This window comes from Dromiciops gliroides, chromosome 2 (genome assembly GCF_019393635.1).
Source record: "Dromiciops gliroides isolate mDroGli1 chromosome 2, mDroGli1.pri, whole genome shotgun sequence".
NCBI lineage: Eukaryota > Metazoa > Chordata > Mammalia > Microbiotheria > Microbiotheriidae > Dromiciops > Dromiciops gliroides.
In genome coordinates, this window is record NC_057862.1 from 306,109,334 (window position 1) to 306,128,736 (window position 19,403).

General features: G+C 39.8%; 1 protein-coding gene across 1 annotated transcript; it reads left to right on the plus strand.

Moving 5' to 3' along the window:
• Positions 1-3,720: 3,720 nt before the first annotated feature.
• On the plus strand, positions 3,721-18,460 carry LOC122740251 (alpha-1-antiproteinase-like). The gene is made up of 5 exons (XM_043982202.1): positions 3,721-3,838; positions 6,918-7,543; positions 9,348-9,618; positions 14,340-14,484; positions 18,185-18,460. The coding sequence occupies exons 2-5, from the start codon at positions 6,919-6,921 to the stop codon at positions 18,374-18,376; spliced, it is 1,233 nt and encodes a 410-aa protein (XP_043838137.1). The 5' UTR covers positions 3,721-3,838; position 6,918; the 3' UTR covers positions 18,377-18,460.
• The last annotated feature ends 943 nt before the right edge of the window (positions 18,461-19,403 follow it).

A 19,403-nucleotide genomic window follows, 5' to 3' on the forward strand; every position in this document is an offset into this window, starting at 1 on the left:
TCAACCTCATGGGTTTATTGTAAGGAAATCTCTCTTTAAAGTACTATATAAATGTAGTTTACTATAAAAAACAATAATGCACAGGATGCTATCAGAAAGACCTGGAAGGACCTGCATGAGTTGATGCAAAATGAAATGTACTGTACACAAAATAATAGCAATGCTGTGAAATGATCTGCTGTGAATGACTTGGTTATTTTTCAGCAAGTCAATGATCCAAGACAACTCTGAAGGTCTTATGAAAAATGCAATCCATCTACAGAGAACTGACAGTATCTGAATACGGATTGAAGCATAATTTTTTATTAGTTCCTTTAGCTGAAGTTTTGTTTTTGTCTGTTTTCTTTCACAACCCAGATAATGTGGAAATGTTTTGTATGATTGCTAATATATAGCTTATATCGAATTGCTTGAGTTCTTAGGAGTGTGGGAAGGGAGGGAGGAAGAGAATTTGGAACACAAAGGTTTTTTTTTTAATGATTTCAAAATTTATATTTTACATGTAATTTGGGAAAATAAAATTCTAAATATAACAGAGTACTAGCAGCCATGTTAAAGTGTATAGCTGTTCTAAAAATGGTGTAGTTTTTAGTGTCCCTTATCCACTTTTCTGCAATTCAACTCTCAGTCATCCCCACTGTAGCAATGAAAGAGGGTGGGGAGGAGGATGCAGAGAACCAAGGGCCATTTTGTATTTCACTTCATTTCATGGGTTATCACAGGCTAATAATTCACCAATCTGTTGGAACCATATCTGTAGTCTTTCCATTATGGTAAAACCTACCAGAGCTTATGTTCTACTGACATACCCTTTAAGTATCTAAGTTCCTTTCATACCACCATGAAACTTTAGAGTAGGACTCAAAAAAAAAAAAAAAAAGGATAGTCTTTCTTAAACCAAGCCCTGGAATTTTCACCAGATTTTATGAGGCCTATACTTTTAGAGCAAGCAGCGTCAATTGGCCAATAAGCATTTATTAATTGCCTACCATATGCCAGGCACTGTGCTAAGAACTGGGCATGTAGACAAAAGCAAAAGATGGTCCCTACCCTCAAGGAGCTCACAGTCTAATGGGAGAGACATCATGCAACAACTATCAACAAACAAAACACATACAGGCTAAATTGGAGACAATCGACAGAGCAAAGGCGCTCAACCTAGAAAGGGGTTAGAGAAAGGCTTCTTATAGAAAATAAAATTTCAAAAGCAGATTATGTGTAATCATCTTTTAACCAATGAAATCTAACCTGTTCCTCTACCTTCTGTTGGGTTTTCCCCCTCAGCATCACAACCCCTACCTTTCTTCTCATTTCAGTTCTCCCAGATGGTCAGTTTACCTTGAATCAACTCAATTATTTCAGCTTCCCAACCTATTATCTGACAAGATAGGCCTTTGCCCTTAAGATTAATATGCTTCCCTTCCCCCTCTATTCCTTTCCTCACTATAGTGCAAAGCAAAGGTTTCATCACATTTGGGGGAGGGGAGGGAAAGAGTAGAATCTCTTCTACTACAGTGCTGACCTCAGCCTTCTGATGGCCACTGAGCCCCAAGAAACTTTGAATTCTCTTTGGCTTTCTGACAAGACATGACACTCCAGCTCCTCCTGGCGTGGTTTCTAGTGGCCTTACCAGCCTGCTTTTCTTCTTCCTCTCCACCTTCTGGCTTCCCTTACCTTCCTTCATGTCCCAGCTAAAATCTGACCTTTGGCAGGAAGCCTTTCCCAATTCCCCTAAATTCTAGTGCCTTTCCTCTGCTGACTACCTCTGAATTATCCAGTATATAGTATGTTTCTGCATAGTTGTTTGCAGGTTGTCTCCCCATTAGATTGTGAACACCTTGAAGGCAATGATTATCTTTTGCCTTTTTTTTGTATTCCCAGAACTTACAACACTATCTGACCCATAGAAAGAGCTTAATAAATGCTTTTATTAGGGGGCAGCTAGGTAGCACAGTGGATAAAGTACCCTCCCTGGATTCAGGAGGACCTGAGTTCAAATCCAGCCTCAGACACTTGACATTTACTAGCTGTGTGACCCTGGGTATTTATTTATTTGTTTGTTTATTTCACCCCCATTGCCCCACTAAAAAAAAAATGCTTTTATTGACTGACTTTTCCAGTTTAACTATTAGCTTCCTAAAATGTGGTGACCAGACCAAAGCATGATCCTCCAGATTTTGATCATGGCACCGTATAACAGATCAACTGCCATGTTGTGGATACTAAGCCTCTATTAATGCAGCCTAAATTCACCCTGGCATTTGGGGTTTTCACGTTTCAGTGCTACCTCACATTAAGCTTGTGGTCTAACCAGATGTCCCATTTTTTCCCCACTGGAATTGGTATTTAGCCATCTTTCTTTGTCTTCTCTTTATGCAATTGATTTTTTAAAATAAGAAATGTAATATTTTATATCCTTTCAATATTTCACTAGATAAAAAAAATTAATTTAAAAAATTAAAAGATTTCACTAGATCTCAATTATGTCAAGCTATTCACTGTGGAATGACTCTAGCAGCTAGGAAGCTCTTTCTTACATTCAAGCAAAATTAGCATTCTTAAAATTTCTCACCATTATCCCCAATTGTTACATAGAAGCAGTCATAAAAAGCCCATTTTTTTCCTACCAGGCAATTCTTCATGTTTCAAAGACTGCAAGATCCTGTTAAGGTTGCAGTTAACATCCATGACACAAGACTGAAACACCCTGTGATCCCTCCCTCAGCCTAAAAACAAATTGTCAAGATCTACAATAAGGAACTTGGACCCAGCCTGGATGGGAGGTTACCAGCAGTAAAGACTCTGTAGTACCCCATTTCAGTTATCTCAATATCTGTGGCTACATCTCAGAAAAACAAGGACCTAAAAGACAGTTACCTGGCAAACTCTCTTCACACCCAATAGAGTGTTGTTGTTGGAGTCTAATCCTTTGCTCAGCTTTCAGGTGATATTCCTCCCCTGGGTAGGCCCAACTGCCTTTTAATGGAGAAAATTGCTTTGATTATACAGAAGAAATAGGTTGGAAAACAGTAGCATGAATAAAGATAGAACCAAAAACAATAGAATTCAGACTGAAGATAATGACCAGTGTTAATTCTAAATGGTTGGTTTTGAAAAGAAAGAGCCTTTCTTTCTGTGAAAAAAAGAGGAATTATTATATCTTATGTGCTGTCAGTCCTTATCACTATGTTAGCCCTTTTTGTATAACTAATTTTTGGTTTTAGTGGATTTTTTTAGTGGGGGAAGAAGAAGTGAGTGTTCTATTACATCCCCCGCAAAAGTATCTCTATTACTTTATGTAGGTAGATTGGGGCCAGATTATGAAAGACTTTGAATGTCACATGTTACTTGGGCATTCTGAAGTGGGCAATGAAGCTTTTGATCCACGGATAGGTGAAATAAAAGTAGGAATTCTTCCAGAGTGGATATGAATCTTCCCAGTCCCTTCAATAAAAAGGTGGATTTTGATACAAATCTAAGACCTTTAGGAAAGTCCTGTCTCCAAAAGCCTTAAATTTGGGAGACTATAAGTTTAACGTAAAAGACAAAGTTTCTCCTTTGAGTAATGAGCAGAGACCTCTTGTATCCCAGAAGATACTATGAGAGAAAGGGAAGAGCATGGAAAGGACCAAAATTGCACCTTGACAAATGGCCTTAGTCATTGTTTGTTCTGTACAAACAACCAGAGTTACACTAGTTAATATTCACTGGAAGAAGAGCCTCATCCACCCCTTCCCAGAGTTGCTTGGCTACTTAAATAACACCCCAGGAAGCAAGAGGTTCTGGGAATAGGTGTCAGCTTCCTGGGGAGTTTCTGCAGCACTCTGGAGAGGGAACCGTAAGTAATATATTCCCCTGTAAAAAACAAAAACAAACAAAAAATCTCAGACTATGTTGTCTGCAGTAGAACGGGTGGGCTGGTGGCAATCCTGAGAGCAGCCAGGGAGGATGAGAGTTCAAGGGAGGAATGGCAGTGGCTGCATTTCAGTTCTTTGAAAAATTAGAATCTCCCAAAGAAAGGGCAAAGTGGAGGACCTACATTAAGAGCCCATCAGAATGAATAAGCATGTCCATGGTTATCTGGAGGAGAGCTTGTTTAGCAGGTGTGGCAGCCAGCTAATCATACTAGGTTTTAGGCTTTCCCAAGACAGTCTTGAGGAAGCTTTTTTTTTTTTTTTGTAGGGCAGTGAGGGTTAAGTGACTTGCTCAGGGTCACACAGCTAGTAAGTGTCAAGTGTCTAAGGGCAGATTTGAACTCAGGTACTCCTGAATCCAAGGCTGGTGCTTTATCCACTGCACCACCTAGCTGCCCCCTTGAGGAAGCTTTTTAAAAGATAACAAAGACTATTATTATGAACAACCTGTTTCTGTTTGGCAGTCCACCACGAAGAAAGGAGTGAGTGCTGAGTCTGTGGCCAAAAGGTATAGCTCAAGTCTTTGCTTTGGTATTGCACCTTTGGATCATTCACTTGATCTCTCTGAAGAAGTCTAAATTTCCTTACCTATAAATGGTGATAATAATTCATGCACAATATACCTTATAAGGTTGTTGTAAAAACTCAAATGAAAGAATGAATTGCCAGCTTCGATGTAGTACTTTACATATCTCATTTGAGCCTCACAATAGCCCTGTGAGGTAGGCACTGCAGGCATTATTGGTGGTGGTAGTTGTTGTTGTTGACTGATTTCAGTTTGTAACGATTGGAATAACGCCACCTGCTGGAGACTTACTGTAGAAGAGTTCCACCCATAAAGCGAAGGTCTTTGAGGGCAAGACCAGGAGTCTTTTCTTTGGCGTCAGAAGTGATGCGGGCTAGTGGGAGGAGGAAGGAAGAGACTCAGTCTCACTCTCTTGCCTTTGGACTCTGGTGGAGAGCGGAGCTAGAAATGTGCTCTCCCTTTAATAGGTAGGAATCTAGGCCTTTCTCTCTCTTTACCAAATTCTTATTCTCCTTAATAAATGCTTAAAAGTCTAACTCTTGCTAAAGCTTATAATTTATTGGCGACCACTCATTAGATATTTTAGACAGACTAGCTAGAATTTTAGCCCTTAACAAGTTTCATCTGACTTTTCATGACCCCATTTGGGGTTTTCTTGACAAAGATACTGGAGTGGTTTGCCATTTCCTTCTATAGCTTATTTTACAGATGGGGAAACTGAGGAAACTGAGGTGAAGTGACTCACCCAGGGTCACACAGCTACTGTCTGAGTCCAGATTTTAACTCAGGAAGATGGATCTTCCTGAGTCTAAGCCCAGTGCTCTATCCATGCACCACCTAGCTGTCCACAGCATTATTGGAAGTCCATATTATTGTGATTTCAATATTTTTTTTTTCGGGGCAATGGGGGTTAAGTGACTTGCCCAGGGTCACACAGCTAGTAAGTGTCAAGTGTCTGAGGCCGGATTTGAACTCAGGTACTCCTGAATCCAGGGCCGGTGCTTTATCCACTGCGCCACCTAGCCGCCCCCGTGATTTCAATATTGTAGAGACCTCCCAGATGAGAAAACGTCTTTAGGATGCCACCTTCTCAGCAGAAAGTCTTAGGGAAAATATTACTTCCAACACTTACTAGCTCTACAACCACAGGTGAATCACCTTCTCTCAGTCTCGGTTCTTATGTCTATAAAATGAGAGTTATAATAGTTGTCACTTAGTATTGAGCTCTGAGGTCCTTTCTAAAGCTCAGATTCTGTGATTCTGGTTCTATTACTTTCAGAGATGAAAGGGATACAACCTCCTTGTTTTCTCTATGAAAGAAAGAGTTGCAACCCCTGTAACCAGAACATAGGTCTCCTCCTGGTTCTAACACTCTTTCCACTACATTCCTCTATGCTTGAGACAATCAAGTTGTAGAAATAGGATACATAGGACATACTATTAGATGGCATTGCCTTGCTCTGTCTCCTCAGATAAAGTAAACAAAACAGCCCAGGTACTTAGTTTCAGTAACTTAAGAAATATTTCGTGGAAAAGATAGGACCCAAGGTTGCAGCATTGGGTCTGGCAGAGATAAAAAGAGAAGACTTTCCAGGCGGAAGGTTGATTACAGTCACAGAATTCATAGAATTTTAGAATATGAAGAGTCTTCAGAGGGATAAATCCACTTCATATTCCTTCCCATCCCCTAGTTCCCCAGTATAATATACTAGATAAGTCATCAAACAGTCTCTGTTTCAAGGCTTGCAGTTCATTCATTCCTTAGGAATATTGTTTTTCTTACTTCAAGAATAAATTTGCCTTTTTGCAACTTCTGTGATTCCTCTGGATTCTTCCCTCTGGGGCAGGAAAAATAGAATTCCTCATATATGTATCATTAATAACAATGCATAAGTCTGACTATCTCATTCTTCTTAGTGACTATGTGTGACCTATAGAAATACAAACGCAGATGAAATGGAGGTGTAAGGGCCTCAGAGTTCATTTATTACAACTTTCTCAATTCACAAACAAGGAAACAAGCCCAGAGAGGTTAAGTAATTTACCCAGAGACACAGAGACCTAATCAGAAGTGCCAGGTTTTATGCTTGGTGCTGGAGATTGTGAAGTGGATAAAGTGTAGTCAGAATCACATTAATTCAAATCCTGCCTCAGACACCCTGGGCAAGTCACTTAATCCTGTTTGCTTCAGTTCCTCATCTGTAAAATGAGCTGGAGAAGAAAATGGCAAACCACTCCATACCTTTGCCAAGAAAACCCCAAATGGGGTCAGGAAGAGTTAGACGGGACGGTTGGTAGATAAGTACTAATGCATTCCTGACAGGGGAAGGGAGGGGAATATAGCTATTTAAATAACGACCTAGGGGAAAGTATGGGGGCAAGTCTAAGCAAGGCATGTTGGGAACCAGAAAGAAGATCAATCTAAATGAAGTTTATATGCAAAATTATTCCAACTGTGTAATCTTGTTCTCTTTTAGAATGATGTCGTTCACTCTGAAATTTTGCCTGATAGCTGGGCTATGCATCCTGGTCCCCAGCCACCTAGCTGAGGAGCTCCCAGACAGTGAAAACACTCTACCACCACCCTCCTCTGCCAGTCACATCATTTCCCCCTCTATCGCTGAATTTAGCTTCGATCTGTACAGGCTACTGGTTTCTAAGTCCAACAACACCAATATATTCTTTTCTCCACTGAGCATCTCCACTGCCTTTAGCCTGCTTGCCCTTGGGGCCAGATCAGCCACTCATGATCAGATCCTACAGGGACTGAGATTCAACCTCACCGTGATTTCAGAGGAAGAAATCCATCAGGGCTTCCACCATATTCTCCATACCCTCAACCTACCTGGAAATGAGCTTCAACTGACCACAAGCAATGGCATGTTCATAGACAAAAAGCTGAACATTATAGAGAAATTTTTGGAAGACAGCAAGAAACTATATGCTTCAGATACCTTCTCTACTAATTTTGAAGACAATGAGGCTGCCAAGAAAGAGATCAATGATTATGTGGAGAAGGAGACCAAAGGAAAAATAGTAGATTTGGTTCAGGATCTTGATCCTAATGCGGTCTTTGTTCTGGTGAATTGCATTTTCTTTAAAGGTAAGATCAGTCCTTGAGACAGTATTGCTTCCAATCTGAATAGATAGATAGTCAATACCAATGAAATAAAAGTTATTTTTAAACTATGTCACAATAACGGTTTTCTTAAAGGAAGGGGTGATGAAAGAAATATCCTGTTTTTTTCCTCACAATTATCTCCCAACAAAGGCTCAGATGATCACAGAGCAAGACACTAATTTTTAATTGTTTGCTCTTAGGCAAACCATTTAAATTCTCAGGGCTCTACTTTTATCTATAAAATGAAACAACTAGGGACCATCTAGGTGATGCAGTACATAAAGCACTGGCCCTGGATTCAGGAGTTCAAATCTGGCCTCAGACACTTGACATTTACTACCTGTGTGACCCTGGACAAGTCACTTAACCCTCATTGCAAAAAAAAGAAAGAAACAACTAGATTCAGAAGATTTCTGAACTCTCTTCCAGGTCTAATTTTCCATGTTCCAAGGTTTCTTCCAGGTCTAACATGCAATGATCTATAATGTAATGTTTTGTTTTAATGTCCTTTGTAGCACTGATATTCACTATGGAATATTGGAAAGCTTGCTGGATTGAGATCTGTGGATGAGACACGTGGCACTCATATGCTGTTTGACTGTGGGCAACTCACCTAACTTCAGTGATGCTCAGTTTCTAGCTGAGGGATTGGTCTGGGGGAAGGGAGGATACAGAGATGGAGATGGAGAGTTTCTGACGAGGTCTATGGAGTGACTGTATTTCACTGACCAGTTCATAACATTGTTCGGAGGTCAATGCTTTTTAAACTTTAAATGTGAGCTATTATGATGCTTTCCATTCTAGGGTCCCTCCTAGATCTAGTAGCATATGATTCCCATAGACATGCCTAGGTTGGGCATTTCTTGACATGAATAGAAACTACAATATCCCTTTTTGTCAGGTGTTAACCACATATAGCGTCTCATAGAATTAACCTTTGGCCATCAAAAATGGATCTCATGTCTGACATCTGAAGATCATCCATGCTTCCCGGTTCTTTGAATTCTCTGCATCCCTTCCAGGGCTTAGGACAGAAATAGAAAGTGGTGGCAATGTATAAAAACCCATTTTGATTCCTAAGCAACCCTTGGAAGGTTTGTGGAATGACATAAATGGCAATTGATCCCTGAAGAGAATCTGGATAAACTGGGAATTTTATTGAGCTTGCCCTAGGGACAAAAGGCAGCTGGATTCCTGGGTCCTAGTGTCTACCCTACCATTTAATGATATTGTGCAAGTCACTGTCCCACTCTAGATTTCAGATGCTGATCTATACAAGGAAATAGTTAGGATAGATGATTTCCAAGGTCCTTTCTGGATCTAATGTTCTACCTTTGCTTGTGTGGCTGCCAGGCAGAAAATGTGCCACCTGTTAAACTCAGTGTATATCTAAAATGGATACATCATGGGTAATGCTAAGGTAATTTCAGTCATTTTTTCAGTCATGTCCAATTCTTCATGACCCCCTATGGGGTTTTCTTGGCAAAGATACTACAGTGGTTTACCATTTCCTTCTCCCCTTCATTTTACAGATAAGGAAACTGAGGCAAACAAGGTTAAGTAACTTTCCCAAGGTCACATAGCTAATAAGTGTCTGAGGCCAGATTTGAACTCAGGATGATGAGTCTTCCTGACTTCAGGTCCAGCATTCTCCCCACTACACAACCTAGCTGCCCCTAAGTAACAGCTACCTGTTAGGTAATAAGAGTACATAATTTTCCTACCACTGATTTTCTATCTTTGTAGCCCACACAAATTCATTATCATCTACACATTCTCTTGTTAGGCAAATGGGAGAAACCCTTCGACACAGAGTTCACTACAGAACGTCCCTTCCATGTGGATAACAAAACAACTGTGCCTGTTCAAACAATGAATCGCCTTGGAATGTTCAGTGTGACTTATGATAATGACCTGGCCTGCAATGTTGTGAAAATGAACTATTTGGGAAATGCAACTGCCCTTTTTATACTGCCAGATGTAGGGAAGCTAGAACAGGTGGAGAATGCCTTGAACAAAGAGCTGGTTTTTAAATGGTCAAGAAAACTGCATCGCAGGTAACTCGCCTGACTGTCCTATAAGCATATTATTTGTTAAATCATAAACTGGCCAGTATCAAGATAATGATAAAGATGTGACAATGATAATAATAATAATTCAATGTTCATATTTGTAAGGGTCTGTGATCTTACAGGATGTAGGTATTCCCTCCAACAATTCAAATAGCCCATCTAAGCTTTATAATCTTGTGCCACTCTTGTCTGTGTCTTCCCATAAATTCTCCCCAAGGGATCCACCTAACATATTAGAAGCATTCCTGTAGGTCTTTTAACATTACTAATGGCTAACAATAAAGTTTATAGGCTATCCATCTTTTACTGAACACAAGGGGCTACCTTCTACTCTCTATATCTGATGATAAAAAAGTTTAATAAATCTCCTTTGTTGATCACTTCTCAATAATCATGATAAAATGATTAAATTTATTTACATAATTTCTTATGCTTCAACCTTTTTTAGGATGGTGAAATAAAATAAGAAATTTTATTACAATATAATTTATGCAGCATGTATTAATATGTATTCCACTAAAAAATCTCCTAAATTTGCGAAAACTTTTGCTTGGGGTATGTTTATGTATGAAGTATAAGTTATATGTTTGATTTCACCATCAGCCATAACTGAGATTTCTCCATCATCCAGAAATCTAAAATTCTTCCCCTGATCATAGCCTCTTCTTCCACCTTACTGTGACTTCTAGTACCTCTTTTGTTGTTTTATTTTTTCAGTCATGTCCAATTCTTCATAACCCCTTTTGGAGGTTGGAGTAATTTGCCATTTCCTTCTCCAGCTCATTTAGAAATGAGGAAACTGAGGCAAACAGGGTTAAATGGCTTTCCCAGGGTCACACAGTTAGTAAGTGTTTGAGAATGGATTTGAACTCAGATCTTCCTGACTCCAGACCCAGCACTCTATCCACTGTGCAACCTAGCTGCTCCTTGGACCTCTACTCTTCCCCATTCTCCCAGTCTATTACTGTTGCTCTTGCTTCATTTTACTCCCTTCAAACTCTTGACACCGTGGTTGGCCAATTGGATGGTACACTCTCCTCTGTCCTTGAAGCTCTTACCTCTTTGTCTCTTGCAAAAAAAAAAATCTGGCCTACCCCCAGTCCTAGGTCACTCCCACTATTCACCTCCCCCACTCCTACTATTAGAGAAAATCACACAGGTGGGTTGGCTAGGTTCATTACAAACTTTTGTTATGGGATTGGGAACATTCTGTTCTTCCAAACTTGACTATCACACTCTCCACAGGGACTCTTGTCTCCTAATGTCATATGGACTATCTCCCCTCCCTTTGGACAAAGGACTTTGTCCCCTACTTTGCTGAGAAACTAAGAAACAAAACATCTGCCATGACTTCCCTCTTCTCCCTTATTCCACTCCTGTAAAATCTCTCAAAATCACATCCCATTCTCTCATCTTTTGCTTCAGTCTCTGAAGAAGACACAGCTCTTCTCTTTGCCAAGTCTAATCCCTACATTTCTGCTCTTGATCACATCTCCTCCTACCCAACTCAGGAGATCGCCCCTTTGATCCTTGAATCATAACTTCTTTCTCATTATTATCTAATGATTTGTTCTTTTCGTTCTGCAAAAATGACCATTTTTCCCCAATCCTAGAAAAAACAAAAAAATAACCTTCATTTAACCTTCTCATCCCCACAAACTACCAACCTATCTGTCTTGGCCCCAGTGTATCTTCAATTCTAATCCCACATGACCAGCTGCTTGCTGGACATTGTTATCTGAGTGTCCTGTTATTATGGTGAACTATCTAAATTGGAACTCATTGCCTTCCTCCCTCAATCTACCCCTCTTTCAAACTTTCCTATTTCTATTGAGATTATCATCATCCTAGTCACCTAGGTTTGCAACCTGGAACTCACCCTTTGCTTTCCCTCTCCCCTCCATATCCCCACCATCCGTTGTTTTCTAATTCTATTATCACATCATCTCTTTCACACATTTGCTTCTCTCTACTCACATAGCCACTACTCCACTCTAGGTTCCCACTGACTCTCACCAGGACTATGGCAATTTCCTCCTAAGTAGTTTAATTTCCCTGTTTACAAATTCTCCCAGCTCCAACTCCAATCTATCCTACACGCAGCCTCCAAATCAATACACCTAAAACATCTGACCACATCACTGTCTAATTAAAAAATCTTCCATGGTGTCTTATTATTGCCTCTCAAAGATAAAGCATAAACTCTTCAAAAAGCTATTTAAGTCCCCTTAAAATCTCTTACCCTTTTATTTTTCAAAACTTCCTTTAAATTATTTCCCTTCATGCTTTTTCCATTTCACCCAAATTGACCTATTCCCTCTTTCCTGAACTTAATATGCCAGCTCCAGCTTAGTGTCTTTGTAAAGGTTGAACCCTGAACACATTCACTTCTCCTCCCTGTGTCCTGGCTGCTGAAGAAGCTCAGTTTCCATGACTCCCCCTACCTGAACCCCCATCGAATTCCTTTTTATTAACTGATCTGTATCCCCTGGTTAGAAATAGTCCCTTTGGGGGGCAGCTAGGTGGCGCAGTAGATAAAGCACTGGCCCTGGATTCAGGAGGACCTGAGTTCAAATCCGACCTCAGACACTTGACACTTACTAGCTGTGTGAAACTGGGCAAGTCACTTAACCCTCATTGCCCCGCCAAAAAAAAGAAAGAAAGAAAGAAAAAGAAATGGTCCCTCTTTAAGTGCAGGAGGTATTTTATTTTTGATTTTGTATCCACATACCTTGCACATAGAAGGGGATTATAATATTGTTGTTGTTGTTGTTGTTGTTGTTTGTTGTTGTTTGTTGTTGTTGTTGTTGTTGTTGTTGTTGTTATGGAAGATGCTATAGTAATGGAGCCTAGAGGAGTTAAAAAGGTAGAACACTCTATGAAGGAACTGCTACTATGTCTGTGGGCCTTAACGCTGTGACCAGGTTTTAATTAATTCTTATAAGACCCTGGGAGGTAGGTGCTATTATTATCCCCATTCTACAGATGAGGAAACTGAGGCAGACAGAGGTTCAGTGCCTTGCACAGGGTCACACAGCTAGTAAATGTCTGAGGCCAAATCTGAACTGAGATGTGGTCATTGAGTAGTTTTAGTCACGTCCGGCTCTTCATGAGCCCATTTGGGCTTTGCTTGGCAGAGATACTGTACTGGTTTGCCATTTCCTTCTCTGCTTGTGGCAGAGGCAGCTAGGTGGCACAGTAAAAAGAGTGCTGCAGCAGCCTCTCCATGCACCTCTCCATTGCCTAAGGGGGACCAGAAATTTGGATTCTTCAGAGACTGTCATATTTCATAATTTGACCAGATGACCTTAATGTCCCAAAGAGGGAAGGGATATTTCCTCTGGTCTAAGATCTGCTTGGACTGCACCTGGAATGCTGTATTCATCCTGGGTTTCATGTTTTAGAAAGGTCACCGAGGAGAAAAGCCAGGATGACAAGGCTATTAAAAAAATAAATTAAATAAACACCCATCCCTTACAAGGGTTGATTAAAGGAATTTGGAGTGCTTAGTTAGGAAGAAAAGACTTCTGGAGGACTTCATCACTATCTTCAGATTCTTAAAGGACTGCCATGTGATATCAGATTTTTTTTTGTTGTTTTTTGGGGGGTTTTTTTGGATGAGGCAATTGAGGTTAAGTGACTTGCCCAGGGTCACACAGCTAGTAAGTGTTAAGTGTCCAAGGTTGGATTTGAACTCAGGTACTCCTGACTCCAGGGCCCGTGCTTTATCCACTGCGCCACCTAGCTGCCCCAGATATCAGACTTATTCTGCTTGGCCCCAGAGGACAGAACTAGGACCAATGGGTGGAAGTTGTTACACATCTGTATAACAAGCCAGTTTCATTTAACTGTAAGAAGGAAGGGTTAGGCAATAAGGCAATCTTCTTAAGCATCTGCTATGTGCCAAGCATTAAGTGTTAGGCATACAAATACAAGCAAAAAGAAAGACAGCCATCCTCAAAGAACTTACATTCTAATGGTAGAGAAAACATGACAACAACCATGTACCAGCAAGATATGGAAAGAGTAAATTGGAAATAATGAATAGAAGTAATGTGCTAGAATTAAGGGGATCAGGAAAAGCTTCTTGTAAAATATGGAAACACTTGATCTGTCTAAACAGAGTCCCTCATAATGTTATGGAGAGACAGAGACAGAGACAGAGAGACTGAAAGATTAGAAAACAATACTGCTTCTGGGCAATAAGGGATGAATATGATGATAGAAAGGACCATTAGAGGACTTATATGAACTGATGTGAAGCAAGGCAATTAGAACCAGGAAACTATACACAAGAACTTCAATAATGTAAAGAGAAAGATGAAAAAGAAAACATTTTTAACTTTTCCAAAGAAAATTTATAAGAAGGAGGTACTTCTGCCTCTTCTTTGCAGAGGCCATGTGTTTTGTTGGACTCTTTTTGTCTTCCTTTTTTTCTCTCTTTTTTACTCTTTGTTATGGAGATGGCCCCCTGGAAGAGGAAGGGGGAGGAACTCATTGGGAACTATAATATAAAAATCAGAAACTATCAATAAATATTTATTTTAAAAATAGATAATATTGAAACATTCTTGTGTAAGATATTTTTAACATTTTAGTTATTTTATTACTTATTTTATTCATATGTCTGTTTATAAATGTTTATCTTTTTTGTTTTATTTATTTTAATAGTAATTATTTTTTATTTTATCTTCCTTTATTAATAGTGCAGTCAATTTATATTTGCCAAAAGTTTCCATCTCAGGAAACTATGATCTGAAGGTATTAAGAGAACTGGGCATCACAAATGTATTTGAAGACATTTCAGATCTTTCTGGAATCATAGAGGGAGTAAACCTTCAGCTTTCCCAGGTAAGTCTAAGAATACTAAGTATTGTCTTTGTTATAATTCCCCTAAATGTTACTAGTGTGATAATAGCAAGAAGAGCTTACATCTGTGTTTTGCTCTAAGATTGAAAAGCATTTCCTTTACAATAATCCTGAGAACTAGTCAGCATAAGGACAATCTCCCCTGTTTTACAGATGAAGAAACTGAGGTTCGGAGATGTCAGGTGACTTGCCCAAAGTCACACATCTAATAAGTACGTGGCAGCATTAGAACTCAAACTCAAATATCCCTCTGCAGTAAAACATGTCATTTTGTTTTTTCTCCACTTAATGCTGATAAGTATATTGAGCTTGGAAAGACAACATAGCACATCATAGATGAATGTATTGAACAGAGTTTATATATAGTCATCACAGATGAGTTGTGTTCAACTTGGAGCAGACCTCATAGGCTAGAAGTTCTACAAGTAAAGATTTAGATTTTACTGCATTGAAGAGAAAATAGATTCACTCTAAACTGAATCTGGTCTAATAGAAATGTGGGCAGCTAGATGGTTAGGTGGATAAAGCACTGAGCCTAGACTCAGGAAAACCTGAGTTCATATCTAACCTTAGCTACTGTAAAAAACAAATTAACTATATCTAATCTGAAAAATTATGGAACTGGCCTTATATGAAAAATTTTAAGCTTAGAAAAATTATAATTTTAGAAAAATTTTAATTGGACCGTAAGTCCCTTAGTGGTTGCAATTCAAATGTAAAAATATTTCAGCTAACTAGTTGGGCCCTAAATTCCTTCATGGTCACCATTCAAATGTAAGAATATTTTTAACTAACTTGGGGGGACTAATCTAGCTGGTGGGCCCTAATCTGTGGATGTTTGACTGTCTGGTTATCTGACTGCTATTAACTTAGTATGGGCCTTTTAAAAATTTCTACACACTGCTCCACTCGCAAAAGATTAGGAAGCCTCTTAATTAAATAATCAAAGTAGGGGTTATTTATAAAAATAAATGTAAGAGATAAGAAATGCAAAGTTATACAAGACCTGACTGCTTTCCGCCTGTCTCCTCCTGCCTCTGCTTGTGCTTACTCTTTGCCATCTAACTCTCTTAGCGTCCTCCTGTGTACCAACGAACCATCTTCTAGCGCTCCCCTCACTGAAAAGCCCCCCCTGCTCCGTACTCTTGCCAACCCCTCTGAAAAGCCTCTTACTGTCGTGAACCCCCCTCAAGTGCTTCTTCTCTCTCACCGACCTCCTTGCATTCTCCTGGTCCTCCAGCGTCCTCCAGCCTTGCTCTGTCAGTCCTCCCTTACTGTTTAACTCCCCTGTATATATCTTCCTTCTCTCCCCTCAAACCTCAGGCTCCCTGCACCTCCACACATGCCAAGTTAATCCACCAGCAGCACTAGGGCTGCGGCCAGGGGAACACGAGTGTCCCATGCGTACCATACCCAGGGCTCAAGGGGTCGTGCCCCCTGCTGCGCACCTGGGACCTCCACACAGGCTGCACCCAGGGCCTGGTAGGATAAGCCTGGGATGTCCAGGGCAGCTCCCCTCAGGGTGGAGGGAGCTGGGGCTTTCCCCAGCTGTCCACCTGACTCCCGGAGGGGTTTCTCTGCTCGGCTGAAGTCGAGGGGGAGGGGCACCAGCCCCTCTTACACAGAGAAGAGCCCTGAGGGCCTAAGGCTTTTTAATCTCAGCCCAAAGGCAGGGTCCCCAAATCACAATAAATTCCCACACTACTTAACTAGCTATGTGACTTAATCTTTGTTTGCTTCAGTATCTTCATCTGTAAAACCTCCCAGGGTTGTTGTGAGCTTCAAATGAAATAATAATTACAAAGTTCTTAGCAGATAGCAAGCACTAGGTAAATCCTAGCTATTGTTAGAATGTCTATTGAGGACATTTTCACTGTGACCTTGGCATTTAGTGAACTTTTTAATTTAATTTTTTTGTGTATCATGGCTCCCTTTGGTCACCTGGTGAAACCTATGTGACCACTTCTCAGAATGAGGTTTTTATAAAATACAGATAATAGGGGGCAGCTAGGTGGCACAGTGGATAAAGCACTGGCCCTGGATTCAGGAAGACCTGAGTTCAAATCCAGCCTCAGACACTTGACACTTAATAGCTATGTGACCCTGGGCAAGTAACTTAACCCACATTGCCCCATGCAAAAAATGTAATTGGGAAATTTGGGGGCAGTTAGGTGGCATAGTGAATAAAGCAACAGCCCTGGATTCAGGAGGACCTGAGTTCAAATCTTGCCTCAGACACTTGACACTTACTAGCTGTGTGACCCTGGGCAAGTCACTTAACCCTCATTGCCCAGCAAAAAAAAATTTTAATTAAAATAAAGATAATAAAGGAAAACAATTATATTAAACTCTAATTATCAAAGGCAGCTAGGTGGCATAGAGGACACAGCTCCAGGCCTGTAGTCAGGAAGACTCATCTTCCTGAGTTCAAATCTAGCCTCAGACACTTACTAGCTATGTGAGCCTGAGCAAGTCATTTAATATCATTTGCCTCAGTTTTTTTATCCATCATATGAGCTAGAGAAGGAAATAGCAAGCCACTCCAGCAACCTTGCCAAGAAAATATCAAATGGGGTCACAAAGAATCGGACACAACTGAAATGGCTGAAGAACAACAATTTTCTACTGTAAGCCCCATGCCTCTCCAAAAGAGGAAAAAACAAGGAAGATTTTGACACAGTCTCTACATTCAAATAATGTATGATTTGGTTGAGGAGCCAAAACATAAACACATTGGGGAAAAAAATCACCAAATAATATATGAGCATGTGAACCAAGTGTAAGCTTATGTAGAGAGTGGGTGGCACCAAATAATAGATAGCCTTCAGTTCCAAGCAGTTTCTCCCATATACTACACATAGTAAGGTACTATCATTAGTTATAGAATAGAGAAATTAATCAAAAGAGAATTAGCTGAACTGACCAAATTGAACTGGCTGTTTTGACATTTTGGGGGCAGTGTCTATGATTCAATCATTTGGGGGGGATGGTTGGTCAACTCATCTCTCACTGTCTCACAGTAAATAAATATAATAACCTTGTATTTGAAAAGTATAAAGACTTAAGATTTGGGGATATGAATTCATTATTTGGTAAGAAAAAAAATATTGGGAAAACTGGAAAGCCGTCTGGCAGAAACTGGACATAGACTAATATCTTACCCCATTTACAAAGATAAGGTCAAAATGGATACATGACCTAGATTTAAAGAGAAATTAGAAGAACATGGATGGAGCATATTACTTATCAGACTTATGTATAGGCGAACAATTTATGAATTAACTTTCTCTATGGAATTTTCCCTGCTCTAGCCAGATAATTAAATGTCCCTAACTGTGAAATCGCATGGTCCTTTGTTGGTAATTCCTCTACCTGATATTCTAGAAATTTAGATTATAACTTCCCTGAGGAGAGGACCACATTATTTAATCATCTTGTATCCTCTTTAATGGCCCAGAACTGGGTCATATGGTCAAGAAATGTGTGTTGAAGTGAATTAATCAAGTAAATTTCAACAAGAAGGCATTTATATTTTTTGCAAGACATCCTACTATACGGCCCCAACCCTATCAAATCAATGTCCTTTCTAGGTCTTCCCTAACAACTGGGAGTATGATGATATTCAGGAATTCCTACCATTCTTTCTTTTATCCCTGAACTGTACTGTTCCCTTTCCTTCTAGGCTGTGCACAAGGCCGTGTTGAACATCGATGAGAAAGGAACTGAGGCTTCAGCGGCCACTTTCTTAGAAGCAATACCTATGTCTATTCCCCCTACCATTGACTTCAACAGGCCTTTTCTGGTTGTCGTTTATGAAACAGAAACAAGAAGCACACTTTTCTTAGGAAAAGTTATGAATCCTACTGCAAATTAACTTTAGCAGTCCCAGCCCCTCAAGATCTCAGTGGTATGCCTCACCACTGCAGAATAAAGTGGCGGCATCCTATTCACACCTGTACCCTCAGTGTGGATTCTCAATTTCTTCCACACCAATTCATTTTAATGATTCATAGGGATATCTACAAATCATTAAAGTCAAGTGGGAAGGGAAGCCACTTGTGACAACTAAAATCATAAATACAGGATATAAAAGCTATGAGAGAATTTAGACCTCAGTAATTTAGAGCCTGGAATCCTAAGAATATGGAATGATGATGCTATGGGAGACCTTAGAACACAAACCTTTATGTCCCAGAACCAAAGCTCTGAGTTTACTTAAACTGGATTGATTCAGTCTTGTACTCTCAAAAATTCTCTGTACCATTTCCCAGCCATATTTCCCCTGGATCTATCAGAATTTAACTAATTTTGCCCAATTCAGGGGGTGCCTCAGGAACATCAGACTATGTTCATGTATAGTTCTCTGTGAAAAAAAGGTAAAAATTGCCTGATTTCAATGGGGTTTCTCTATCTTTGTAGCCTACTCAGTGGCCTAGCAATGAACTCTAAACATAGTAGGCAGTCAAAAAATGTGCATTTAATTAAATCAAACAAGTCAAGGCAACAATCATTTATTAAGCATCTATTATATGTCAGATACTGTGCCAAGTGATGAAGAAATCTAGAAAAGCCAAAAAACAGCACCTGGCCTTCAAAGAGCTCAAGTCTAAAGGAAAGAAAAATTCAAATAATCACATACAAAAAAAATACATACTGGATAAGTTGGAGATAATCACAGAGGAAAGGCACTTACTTGCATGAAGGGGCATAAGAAAAGGCTTCTTTAGGAGGCGAGATTCCAAGGAAGTCAAGGGAGGCCAGAAGTCAGAGATAAGAAGGGAGAGCATTATAGGTATGGGAGACAGTTGGCGAAAACGATCTGAAAAATTCCAACAAGTAGCAAAGTCTTTTATTATTTTATCTACATAACTAACAGCAATAATTTCCCAGGCTGATACTCT